At 38.8% G+C, this 13,090-nt stretch overlaps 1 protein-coding gene across 11 annotated transcripts in view; it reads right to left on the bottom strand.

Moving 5' to 3' along the window:
- The window catches only part of ps (RNA-binding protein Nova-1-like protein passilla), a 167,487-nt gene that overhangs the window by 96,806 nt on the left and 57,591 nt on the right, over positions 1–13,090 (bottom strand). For 9 of the 11 annotated variants that reach the window (XR_011392267.1, XR_011392269.1, XR_011392272.1 and 6 more), the window contains exons 5-6: positions 2,695–2,910; positions 1,773–2,516 (exon numbers count right to left, since the gene is read on the bottom strand). Coding sequence is in view for 4 of the 11 variants with exons in the window: in XM_070087269.1 (XP_069943370.1) it covers positions 1,773–2,516; positions 2,695–2,910 (960 nt within the window). In the remaining 7 variants the exon portion in view is untranslated. Of the gene's footprint in view, positions 1–110; positions 2,517–2,694; positions 2,911–13,090 lie in introns of those variants that run through there. The other 2 variants (XM_070087268.1, XM_070087267.1) reach the window with 1 other exon arrangement.

Here is a 13,090-nt window from a genome sequence, read left to right as displayed (position 1 = left end):
GATTGATTACCTGCATCCTGAATGTCACATTTTTTGACATTCAGGGCGCTGGGATGTCAGTTTGGTGCGGTGAAACTGATTGATAGGCTGATATGGAAAGTCTTGGCCGCTCATGGATACACATTTATTGCCAATTTTTTACATGGTTTGTAGAGCAATGATATTAATGAAGAAAGATGCATGATTAAATGTTTCTGCCTATCCCCTGGTTCAGAGAAACGTCTGTAATAATCTAATTTATAATTCTAAACTTAACAATAGGGGAACTATGACTGCCATTTTAAAATAAAAAAGTTAAATTTTATACCAGGGAAACAAAACCTACATGCACACAACACACTCAAATTGAAAGTTTTTAAACTAAGCCAGTTAATTTGGGTGATTCCAACTATTACATGTAGGCTGACATATGGCCTGGAATGCCTACCCACCCTTATGTTTAGCTTTGCTTCAAACACCAGCTACTGCCCACCCAGGTACAATGTTCTTACTGAGAGGGACCTGAAATATTCTTTTCTCATTAACTAAAACTTAATATTTTTGTGTGTGTGGAGAATAGTAACACATGAACTCCCCAGTATAGGCTAGTCCAAGTAGAAATCCTGGTAGCAGCATATAAAACTCAACATGAGTTACAAGATGCCAACGTTCATACCTCTCGATATGAATAGCCATGTAGCATGTTCTCTGACCAAAGACAGAAGAGAGATGGTTATGAAGGTTTCAAAAGCCAGATCTGCTTAATAAATAACAGCTAAATTTATAAAAAAAAAAAAAAAATATTAAACTATCTTGTAGAAAATAGTTTTCACTGAGATTAATTCTTAAAGATACAGGTTACATATCTGCATATTAAATTTAAATAAAATTAAAAAACTATTAGCACACACTTCAGCAGGTCTGGTAATGAAAACATGGCCGAATAACACTTGGATTGAGGGTCAGCTTCAGACAAGCTTATCCTCCACCTGTGATGGATGCTATGGCCCCAGACAACACCCACAAGAGGGCTCAACTCAGCACAAACAATTGCACAATGAATTAAAACTATAAAAAAAAGGAGAAAATCAAGTTGACTACTTCTCGTCAAACAAATATGTAGAAATTAAATATCTTAACAATGAACAACATATACTTACAGTTGTTGTTTTCTAAACAAGTGCAAAATGCTTACAAACAACTGTAGTTGGTGACTGGGGAAATTGTAAAGAATAAAATGGCCAATTATGAGAAGTCTGTAATGGTTATGCCTTATGAATGGGGTGACATTTGAACACACAAGGTTTTGAAGAAAGTAAAGAACAGTGAATTGCTGTGACCTAACCAGGAAGTGCAAGGTGCTTGTCAGTTAAAAACAATTTTCAAATTATGTTATACAGTATAATTTAATGGATGTACTGTATGTAGATCCTACATGGATTACTGAAAAGCACCTGAATTTGATGACAGATGGTGGAGCTTGAAATTTATGAAAATATTTATATAAAAGACTCGCCAAACATTAACAATCACTAAAATTGAACTAATTAGGCAAGAGGCAATGGTGTGTGCGATTTTTTTTTCAAGCCCCTAAAAGGGTCTGTTCGGTTATGGGTGAGGTGGAGATGAAGCTCAGGTGATTTAAGGCATGACCCCCATGATGGCATTATGGCGAGCACGCTTGCCCTCTTCCTCAGAAATGCGCTGTTCAATGAGAAATTGCGCTGTTGAGATGCCTGAAGGTAGACCTGTGATGGTGACAATGCGGTTACGAGTACCAGGAGCATAGTTACCCTTCTTGGAGATCTGAATTGTGGTGCCGGAGATATGCTGGATCTCTACCAAAGACTTTCCCCCAGGACCCAGGATAGCGCCCACAATGTGCTCACCAACTTCCACCTCAACCTTCTTGCTACCATCTGGAGCTCCTGGAGGAAGTTCGCCAGGGGATGGGCTCTTCCTTAAAGGAGTCCCAAGCCCAAATGAGTTGCTATTCAGGGGTAAACTTCCACCCATTTCTGAAGACTGCCGACGAAATGGATCAAATGGCGGTTCTGAATTAAAACGGTCCACTTGGCGTTGAGGAGAAGTTGGACCACCTAAGCCTTGTCCTAAGTTCAGACCTGATGCCACTGTAGTGCCAATGGGCCCAAAAGGGCCATTATTTCCATTGCTCATTGATGATCCATGGTATGATTCATTAGGGTTGTTAGAATTATTCATGTTGCCTAACATGGGATTACCGCCCATATTGCCTTGTCCTTGACCACCTTGGCCTCCGTGACCTCCCTGATGACCTGAGGGGTTACCCAAGCCCAGCCCTAAGCCAATAATACCATAATTGATTAACGTGTTGATGGCCTGGCAAACCTCAGCATTAGACTGATCAGCAAAACCAGATGAACGGAGAATGGACCTCACATGTTCCAGAAGCTGAGCAGTAACAACAGGATTTCCAGCACCACCATTCGGATATGCAGAGCTCAAATTCAATGTTAGATTCACGCCACCTCCAAGAAGGTTGCCTAATCCACTTACTGAAAAAGAGATAATATAATTAGTTAAATAAAATGGCATGTTTAATTATAGTAATTACTATAGTAATTAACATGAAAGCAGATGCAATGTTAATATCTTTCATATTCACACACAAACCACAAATCACACTAGTAACAAAATTTTTATGGCTAATTACTATTACATGTTAATACATACCAGCAGACAGTGGATTATTCATGCCTCCCAAGCCCCCATTCTGCATACTCTGTCCTCCAGGGGAATTGGCAAAAGGTGAGCCTGTAGGATTGGGGTTGGCAACAGGGCCAGTGATGTCAGCATAGCTTACATTCAGACAAGTGCCACTCTGGGGATCCTCAACAATCTTTGCCAGGATCATCAAGCATGCATTCTTGCTGTTTTCCACATCATTGGCTGTGAAAATAAAAATGTAGATCAACTGAAGTGCTCTGATATATTAGAATCTGCAGAAAAACAAATTAATATCAATTAATATCCCGCCAGTGGTATGGTTTTTTTATTGCAGTGACTACTTTGTAGATTTATTAAAGAACATTTCACATCAAATACTGGTACAAAGGGCAGCAAGGGAAAAAAAAACACTTAAAGCCATCTAGCTTCTACTGCATAACCACTGTAAGTTTGTACTCTGCTTGAGAGTTAACAAAATTTATCTGCAACGGTACAGACAACAGATACCTAGAGAAACATGGAGAAACAGAGAGCTATGTTTCTCCATGGAAGTCCCTACATTTTGTTTACCTCAATGACCATCTCCTGCCAAGGTAGGGTAATCCCCCACCCCCTACAAAAAAAATTAAAACATCTTCACCATCATTCATTCAATTGCTGTGTTGAGAGAAGTGTGCTGACATCACACAACCGCAACATCCCCACCCCTCCTTCAGAATACATGCACTTTCTCTCCTATGTCCATAATTCACACCTGGCTAACTCATTTTCCCTGAATCACTTCGTCAATGTCAGCCCTCTCACATTCTAAAAGCACATCCTTTAACCCTTTCAGGGTCTGTGCCGTAGATCTACGGCTTTACATTGAGGGTCCAAACCGTAGATCTATGCCATGAGCTTAGCTCACTCTGATAAGTTGTGAGTGGTAAATTTGGGCCTAGATATGAGAGAATACATCTATGTGGTATGTGTGCACCACATAAAACAAATCCTGCAGCACAGTGCATAATGAGATAGAAAAACGAGACTAATTTTTGATTAAAACAGCAGCTTTGCAGTGTTTTTTCGTATGATTTTTTATGGTTGTATTTGCGATTTCTTGATCTCTTTTGATAGAATGGAAGATATATTACAAAAATAGAGATGATTTTGATTGGTTTTAATACTGAAAATGGCTTGAAACTGAGCTCAAAATAGCAGAAATGTTTGTTAAATTTTTGCCAATGTTCAAGAGTAAACAAATGACCTCACACGTTTAATACACGCCAGCTGGTGGGTCTAATATACGTTCACAAATGTGGTGATAATATTTATACAATTATTTCAATATTGCACAACAGTAAATCTTCTATTTTTTGGTTTGAATAAAAATTCATTATGTGAATAAAAAATTAAAATGGAATTCATTTGTAAAGCCTGAAAACGTAACTAATGAATAGAAGAAATGTTAGTTTAGTGCCAGGAATGCCTGCATTGTTTATTCTGGACCCTATTTTGAAATTGGAGTATTTTGAACTTTGCATTAAATTGGCCAAATTACCAAATTCCGATCACTTTATTTTGTAGCTGAAACAGTTGACTTGGCAATTTCTTGTGCTCAATTGATAGAACAGAAGCAATACTAGTGAAATAGCAAAGAATTTGGTCTACTGGAATAATGTAATTGGCCTAAAATGGGAGTCAAAGTCAGCAAAATCGCTGATGCATAACTATCGCTGACATCAAAATTCGCGAGAGCATAATTTCGTCAATTTTCCATCAAATTTCGTATTTTTTGTTTTATTACCTACAGAAAAAGATTCTCTACCATTTCGTAAGAAAAAAATAACAAAATTATTTTTTTGAAAATTCTTGGACCCTTGTGCACACTTTGAAATTTGGCCTCTGGACCCTGAAAGGGTTAAAAAGCCACTTAGTCTCCACTCACTCCAATCTAACATGCACACACAAGCTTGATGGATGCTCAAGCCCCTAAAGCTCAAAGCCTCCTTTACTCCTTCCCTCCAAACATTCCTGGGATGACTCCCCAACCCTTCCACCCTAGATTTATGTACCCTTTTCATCATCCTATCTCTCTCCATATGCCCAAACCACCTCAGAAACTCATTTGCAGCTTTCTGATTTATACTCTTCGTAACTCCATATCACCTTTTTATTTCTATGCTCCAAATTCCCTGCACCATTTTCACATCACACATTGCTCTCAAAAATGACATCTCCACTGCCTCCAGCTGCAGCTTTGAAAACTAATGTCTCATACTCATATGAAAGTGTCACTATCACTATACTCTGGAACATTTGCTCTTTTGCCTCCTAAGATAAACTTTTCTTTCATTCCACAGGTCACAAAATGCCACCCAACCCTTTCCCTTCATCTGTTCTATGCTTCACCTCATCTTTCATAGACCCATCTGCTGACATGTCCACTCCCAAATACTGTTATGCAGACTACTACAATAGTGTAGAAATGGTATAAATAATATCAGCGCACTTGTGAAAGAATATTAGACTCACCAGTCGACATGTATTGGACGCTTTCATGATTTGTTTACTTTTGAACTTTGGCAAAAATCGAACGTTTCTGCTACTTTGAACTCAAATCCAATTATCTATTACTGCTTAAAACTTTCTTGTTCCCCTCATCATCTTCCCCTTTTCTGTTTACTTTTCGTTTCATTCTTCCACATGCCCTCCCAAATTCATCCTTAACCCTTTGACTGTCGCAAGCCCCTTTCTGAAACTGTCCTTCTATATCGCAAAATTTTTGGAAAAAAAAAAAATTCTTATGAAATGATAGAGAATCTTTTCCCGATGGTAATAACACCAAAAGTACGAAATTTGGTCGAAAACTCACGAAATTACACTCATGCGAAGTTAGTGGTCTCAGCGACATATACGCATCGGCGATTTCACAGACTTTGAGCCCTGTTTTTGGCCAGTTCCGTTCTTCCACTTGACCAAACTCGTAGCTATTTCTTTAGAACTCTATTTTTTCTATTAGTTGAGTACAAGAAACTGCCCATTTACCGATTTGAACTACCCAATTAAGTGGTCAGAAATTGACAATTTGTCCAATTTCATGCAAATTAAAAAAAATGCCAATTACAAAATAGGGTCCAGAATAAACAATGTAGACATTCTTGGCACTAAAATAACATCCTCTGTTCATTAGTCATGTCTCTAGGTCCCTCTTATATTACTATTGTTTTCTATTTTGATTTTTTATTCACATAAAAAATACAAAATTTACTGTTATGCAGACTACTGCATTATTGTAAAAATGGTATAAATAATATCAGTGCACTAGTGAAAGAATATTAGACTCCTCAGTTGACTTGTATTGGACGTGTTGTGTGATTTGCTTACTCCTGAACATTAGTAAAAATCAAAACATTTCTGCTACTTTGAGCTCAATTTCAAGGTCGTTTTCATTGTGAAACTAATCAAAATTATCTCTATTTCTGTAATATGTTTTCCATTTTATCACACGAGACCATGAAAACGAGAATACAACAATAAACACTATACAAAAATACACCTTAAAGTTGGCATTTTAATCCAAAAACAGTCTGGAGTTTTTTTTCTCATTACGCACTGCGTGCTGCAGGATTTTTTTTATGTGGTGCACACTGACCACACAGACCCATTGTCTCTCATGTGGGCCTACCAGCTTTCTCCCGCTTGATTTGAAGCCGCTAGAATTTACACGTATAAATACGTCCGAAACAGTGGCGCGTAAGATGTATATATATGACCAAAACAGTCAAAGGGTTAATAACATACCAGCTATTAAATACATTTGCAACATGGCTTCCTTGTCCACCCTATCATAAAAATTTGCTAAATATATAAATGCAACAAACAGCTCCTTACCCTTATTTAAGTACTAATTACTTGTATGCTTTAATGTAAACATTTAATCTACACATTCCCTACCCTTCTTAAATTCTTCTTGCTCCTCTGCAATCCTACTTTTTGTCTTACACCTAACCCTTTCAATAATAATTGTACTGGTATACCTGGTATACTTAACAGGCTTATCCCCCCTATAATTTTTAAAAAAAATTTTTACTGTTCTCTTTTCCCTTAAGCACATTCTCTGCCAATCCTTTTGTTTCTTCCCTTCTTTTACATATAATGAACAAACATACCAACCATTCCAACACAATATACCCACTTGGTTTTAGCATTTCTGTCAATCCCATCTATCCCAGTCGCTTTACCCCCTTTCACTCTACCTAATGTAGTTTCCTCACATCCACCTCAGACTCCTCCTCTATGATACCTCGCCCATGAACGAAACCACAACCTCCCCTTTATCATTAACCCTTTCAGAGTCGGCAGGCCCTCTCCTAAACTTCTCAGGGTCGGAAATTTAAAAAAAAAAATTATCTTATGAAATGATACAGAATCTTTTCCCGATCAAAATGACACCAAAAGTATGAAATTTGATGGAAAACTTACGGAATTATGCTCTCGCGAAGTTAGCGGTCTCGGCAATGTTTATGCATCAGCGATTTCTCCCACTTTGAGCCCTATTTTCAGCCAATTCCAATGTACCAGTTGACAAGTCATACCTATTTTGCTAGAACTCCATTTTTTCTATCAAATGAGTACAAGAAACTACCCATTTACCGATTTCAACTATCCAATAAAGTAGTCAGAAACTGGCAATTTTGTCAATTTCAAACAAATTTCAAAAGTTGCCAATTTCCAAATAGGGTTCAGAATAAACATGACAGACATTCCTGGCACTAAAATAACGTTTCCTCTGTTCATTAGTCACGTCCCCATGCCTCTGTTATATTTCTTTTGCTTTCCACTTTGAACTTTTCTTAAAAAAACAGAAGATTTACTGTTATGCAGACTACTACAATAGTGTAGAAATGGTATAAATAATATCAGCGCAATTGTGAAAGAATATTAGACTCACCAGTCGACATGTATTGGGCGCTTTCATGATTTGTTTACTTCTGAACTTTGGCAAAAATCGAACGTTTCTGCTACTTTGAACTCAATTTCAAGGTGTACTTTTCATTGTGAAACCAATCAAAAATCACCTCAATTTCCATAATATGTCGTCCATTCTATCAAATGAGAATAGAAAAACTAGAATACAACCATAAATACCATACGAAAATACACTGCAAAGTCGCTGTTTTAAATGAAAAACACAGTCGGAGTTTTTTTCTCTCATTATGCACTGTGTGCTGCATGAATTTTTTTATACTGCGCACACTGACCACATAGACCCATTCTTTCATATGTAGGCCTACCAGCTTTCTCTTGCTAGATTTGAAGGCGCTAGAAATTATGCGTACTAGTACAGCACCAACCCTGGCGTGCAAGCCATACTAGTACGGCACCAACCCTGAAACGGTTAAAATTCAATGACTCGTCAAAATATCCTCTATCTTTCCAGTACCACTATCTCCCTTCTTTTATATTTAACTGATAAGTCCATTTGCTCTCCGGGCTGCCTTGCCTTGCTGATCTCTCTCTAATATAGTTTCTTATTTTTAACAAAATTCACTGATAAAGGGCTACCCAATTCTCTGACTGGCTTTCTTTTTGCACTCCCTCACCACTCTAACCTCACTTTCCTCTCCATATATTCTGCCTTATGTGTATCATTTTTAAACTGCAGAAACCTCCCTATATCTCAATCTACCTCTCAGTCTAACATCTCTTTTATTTACACATTGGTTTTATAGGGTTCGGTTATAACCTACTTTTATATACAAACTAGGAGCTGTTACCTACCTCAGCTCATTTTAAAGTTTTGTATTGTTATGAGACACAGATAGGGAATACTATGAAATTGGAGCCATCTGTGGGCCAGTGATTTCATTTAGTCAACTGACTATTTCATCAGTGTAATTATGACGTGTGAACATGTTCCAGACTTGGGTCATTATGCAAATAAATTATCTCAGGCATAGGAATATTCTTGAGAAGGGTATAACCAGAATGTAGCTGCCTCTCTTGCTGTGTAGAAGCTCTCTTTTAGACAACAATGAAGTAGAGCCAAGTGTAATACCCACACCTCTCTGGTGTTGAAGGTTCAGAAATGACAGATCTGTCCAGACTGGGTCCAGATGTGAGACAAGTCGTCTCGCTCTGTTCTCTATTCTGTCAAGAACTTGTAGGTAAGATAGGAACATGCAATCCAAGAAAGTGGAACATACTCAGAGTGTGAGAGCACTTGTGCCTCGTACAGTCCTGCAGCCTCTACTGTTGAGCAGATGCGAGAAATGTTGAAGTGCTGTAAGCTTCTTGGCCAACTTTTTTTGCAAGATTTACTACTTGGTTCTTCATAGTAAGTGTGGAATCAAATTTCACCCCAAAGAGATTAACCTCATCCCCAGGTTCCAACACTCTCCCATTCATTCTTACCACTGCTCCAACATTACCATCACAGTGCCATTTCTTTTTTTGTTTTTTCAGAGGCAGGCTGATATAGTTGTAAGATGGTAATTGATGTAACTGAGGGCAGTAGGCATTTCCTCCCTTGGATAAGTAAATGTCAGGGTAGTCATCAGCATATGCATCTGATTCTGAGATGAATTTAAGGTCACTGAAGTAGATATTCCATAAGATTGGCCTAAGTAGACTTTCCTCTTGAACACTTGCACTAACAGTGCATCTTGTTCACTGTCCCACTGAGAACTATTCTTACCTTGAAGGTAATCACCAAGGAGGCATAGTGCAGAGCCAGCCATCTCCTAGTGAATGTAGTCTTACCAAGCGTCCCTGGTGCCATACTATGTCAAAAGCCCCAACAATGTCTGGTGCTACTACACAGCTGATCCTGGATTCGTCCAATGACTGATGTCACATAGTGGAGAGGTTTAACAGCAGTGACTTTTTCTTAAGCCATATTGATGGTCACAAAGAAGAAAGTGGAAGCTGAAAAATGCTGTCATCTACTCTGACATTACTGTCTAAAGAATCTTAGCCAGTGACTGACAGGAGTAACACTGGTCTGTACTTGATTTCTGCTCTGCTCTTCTTTTTGTGACCAAGGACTATATTTGCCTATTGCCACAGAGAAGACAGTACTGATAAATACACGTAAGAGGTAATGGTAGCTGGTCTGCACATTCGCTAAGCAATCTTGGGCTCACCTTATCTGGGCCCACAGCCTTTTATTGGTCTAAGGATACACTTCATTCTGTCTTACTGTCACATCTGACAAACTGTGACACAGGTTTCAGAGATAGCAAAGGAGGTTCCCATGCTGGATCAGGAATTTGCATATGGGTAGCAAAGAGGTCAGCCAACAATGAGAACTACAATCCCTATGTAAATGAATTACTCTTACTCTTACCATAACAGAGGGTGTAGAACAAGTGCATCAGATATGAAGGAGGGAGAGAATGAGAGGTAGGGAAAGTTCTGTTCCTGCCACGACTTTTTTTTCACTTTCTTCACCACCACTTGCCCACGAGGGAAAGAAAAGAATAGGGATAAAAACCAATGAATCAGATATGGAATAATATGGTTCAGGAATGCAAATCCTACACGGTATTGTGCCTTTTTTGTTATTTATGCAAATCCTATTATAACTTTTTTTTTTTAACACGGCGGTCGTCTCCCACCGAAGCAGGGTGACCCAAAAAAAAAAAAAAAGAAAATCCCCTAAGAGAAAATATTTTCATCATTCAACACTTTCACCTCACTCATACATAGTTGCAGTCTTTGCAGAAGCGCTCAGACACGACAACTTAAAAGTCCCTCCAAACTGCCAATATCCCAAACCCCTCCTTTAAAGTCCAGGCATTGTACTTCCCATTTCTGGGACTCAAGTCTAGCTAACCAGATTTCCCTGAATCCCTTCACAACATATTACCCTGCTCACATTCCAACAGCTCGTCAGGTCCCAAAAAACCATCCGTCTCCGTTCACTCCTATCTAACACACTCACGCACGCTTGCTGGAAGTCCAAGCCCCCACAAAACCTCCTTTACCCCCTCCCTCCAACATTTTCGAGGACCCCTACCCCGCCTTCCTTCCCCTACAGATTTATACGCTCTCCAAGTCATTCTACTTTGATCCATTCACTCTAAATGACCAAATCACCTCAACAACCCTTCTTCATCCCTCTGACTAATACTTTTAGTAGTACCACACCTCGTAATTTCCACACTCCAAATTCTCTGCATAATATTTAAGCCACACATTGCCCTTAGACAAGACATCTCCACCCAACTCCTCGCTGCAGCATTTGCAACCCAAGCTTCACACCCATATAAAAGTGTTGGTACCACTATACTTTCATACATTCCCTTCTTTGCCTCCATGGATAACGTTTATTACATTATAATAATGAATAATTAAATATAAATATAATAATAAATATTGTTTGTCTCCACAGATACCTCAACGCACCACTCACCTTTTTTCCTTCATCAATTCTATGGTTAACCTCATCCTTCATAAACCCGTCTGCTGACATGTAGACTCCCAAATATATGAAAACATTTGCTTCCTCCATACTCCCTCTCTCCAATGTGATATCCAATTTTTCTATCTAATTGTTTGATACCCTCATTACCTTACTCTTATTTATATTCACTTTCAACTTTCTACCTTTACACACCCTCCCAAACTCATCCACTAACCTTTACAACTTTCCTACAGAATCTCCCATAAGCACAGTATCGTCAGCAAAAAGTAACTGTGTCAATTCCTATTTTGCATTTGATTCCCCGTAATTTAATCCCACCCCTCTCCTCAATGCCCTAGCATTTACTTCTTTTACAACCCATCTATAAATATATTAAAACAACCATGGTGACAGTACACATCCCTGTCTAAGACCTACTTTTACCGGAAAGTAGTCTCCCTCTCTCCTACACACCCTAACCTGAGCCTCACTATCCTCATAAAAACTCTTAACAGCATTTAGTAACTTACTACCTATTCCATACACTAACATCTGCCACCCTGCTCCCCTATCCACTATCATATGCTTTTTCTAAACCCATAAATGCAATGAAAACTTCCCTATCTTTATCTAAATACTGTTCACATATATGCTTCAATGTGAACACCTGATCTACACATCCCCTACCCACTCTAAAGCCTCCTTGCTCATCTGCAATCCTACTCTCTGTCTTACCTCTAATTCTTTCAATAATAAACTTACTGTACATTTTACCTGGTATACTCAGTAAACTTATTCCGTTATAATTCTTACAATCTCATCCCCCTTCCGCTTATATAAAGGAACTATACACGCTCTCTGCTAATCCCTAGGTACCTTTCCCTCTTTCACACATTCATTTCTTTCTTTCAACACACTGGCCGTATCCCACTGAGGCGGGGTGGCCCAAAAAGAAAAACAAAAGTTTCTCTGTTTAAGTTTAGTAATTTATACGGGAAAAGGGGTTACTAGCCACTTGCTCCCGGCATTTTAGTCGCCTCTTACAACACGCATGGCTTACGAAGGAAGAATTCTGTTCCACTTCCCCATGGAGATAAGAGGAAATAAACAAGAACTAGAAAGAAAATAGAAGAAAACCCAGAGGGGTGCGTATATATATATATATGCTTGTATATGTATGTGTAGTGTGACCTAAGTGTAAGTAGAAGTAGCAAGACATACCTGAAATCTTGCATGTTTATGAGACAAACAGAAGACACCAGCAATCCTACCATCATGTAAAACAATTACAGGCTTTCGTTTTACACTCACTTGGCAGGATGGTAGTACCTCCCTTGGTGGTTGCTGTCTACCAACCTCCTTCCTAGGTTTCACACATTTATTAAACAAAAATACCAACCACTCCAACACTATATCCCCCCTGCTTTTAACATTTCTGTCACGATCCCGTCAGCACCTCCCCCACACTCACACCCTGCTCCTCTTCACTCCTAAAAGATGTTATACCTCCCTCGCCAGTGCATGAAATTACCACCTCCCTTTCTTCATCAACACTTATAAGTTCTAAATATTCCTGCCATCTACCCAATACCTCCAGTTCCCAATCAACTAACTCCCCTACCCTGTCTAACTGACAAATCCAGTTGTTCTCTAGGCTTTCTTTACTTTTTTATCTTACTCCAAAAATTTTTCTTATTTTCAGCAAAATTTCTTGACAGTGCCTCTCCCATTATCTGCTCTCCTTTTGCACTCTCTTCACCTTTCTTTTACTCTCCATATACTTTACTCTTCTTATAAGCTACCTTTTCATAAGCTACTCTTCTCATAAGCTACCTTTTTCTCTTTTATCCCACCCTTTACATCATCATTCCACCACTGACTCCTCTTTCCTCCTGCACCCACCCTCCTATAGCCACAAACTTCTGCCCCACATTCTAATACTACATTTTTAAAACTATCCCAACCCTCTTCAACCCCACCACTATTCAAACTTGCACTAGTCCACCTTTCTGC

The sequence above is a fragment of the Cherax quadricarinatus genome, chromosome 21, assembly GCF_038502225.1.
Source record: "Cherax quadricarinatus isolate ZL_2023a chromosome 21, ASM3850222v1, whole genome shotgun sequence".
NCBI classification, from domain to species: domain Eukaryota; kingdom Metazoa; phylum Arthropoda; class Malacostraca; order Decapoda; family Parastacidae; genus Cherax; species Cherax quadricarinatus.
This window is presented reverse-complemented; position numbering and strand designations above follow the sequence as displayed.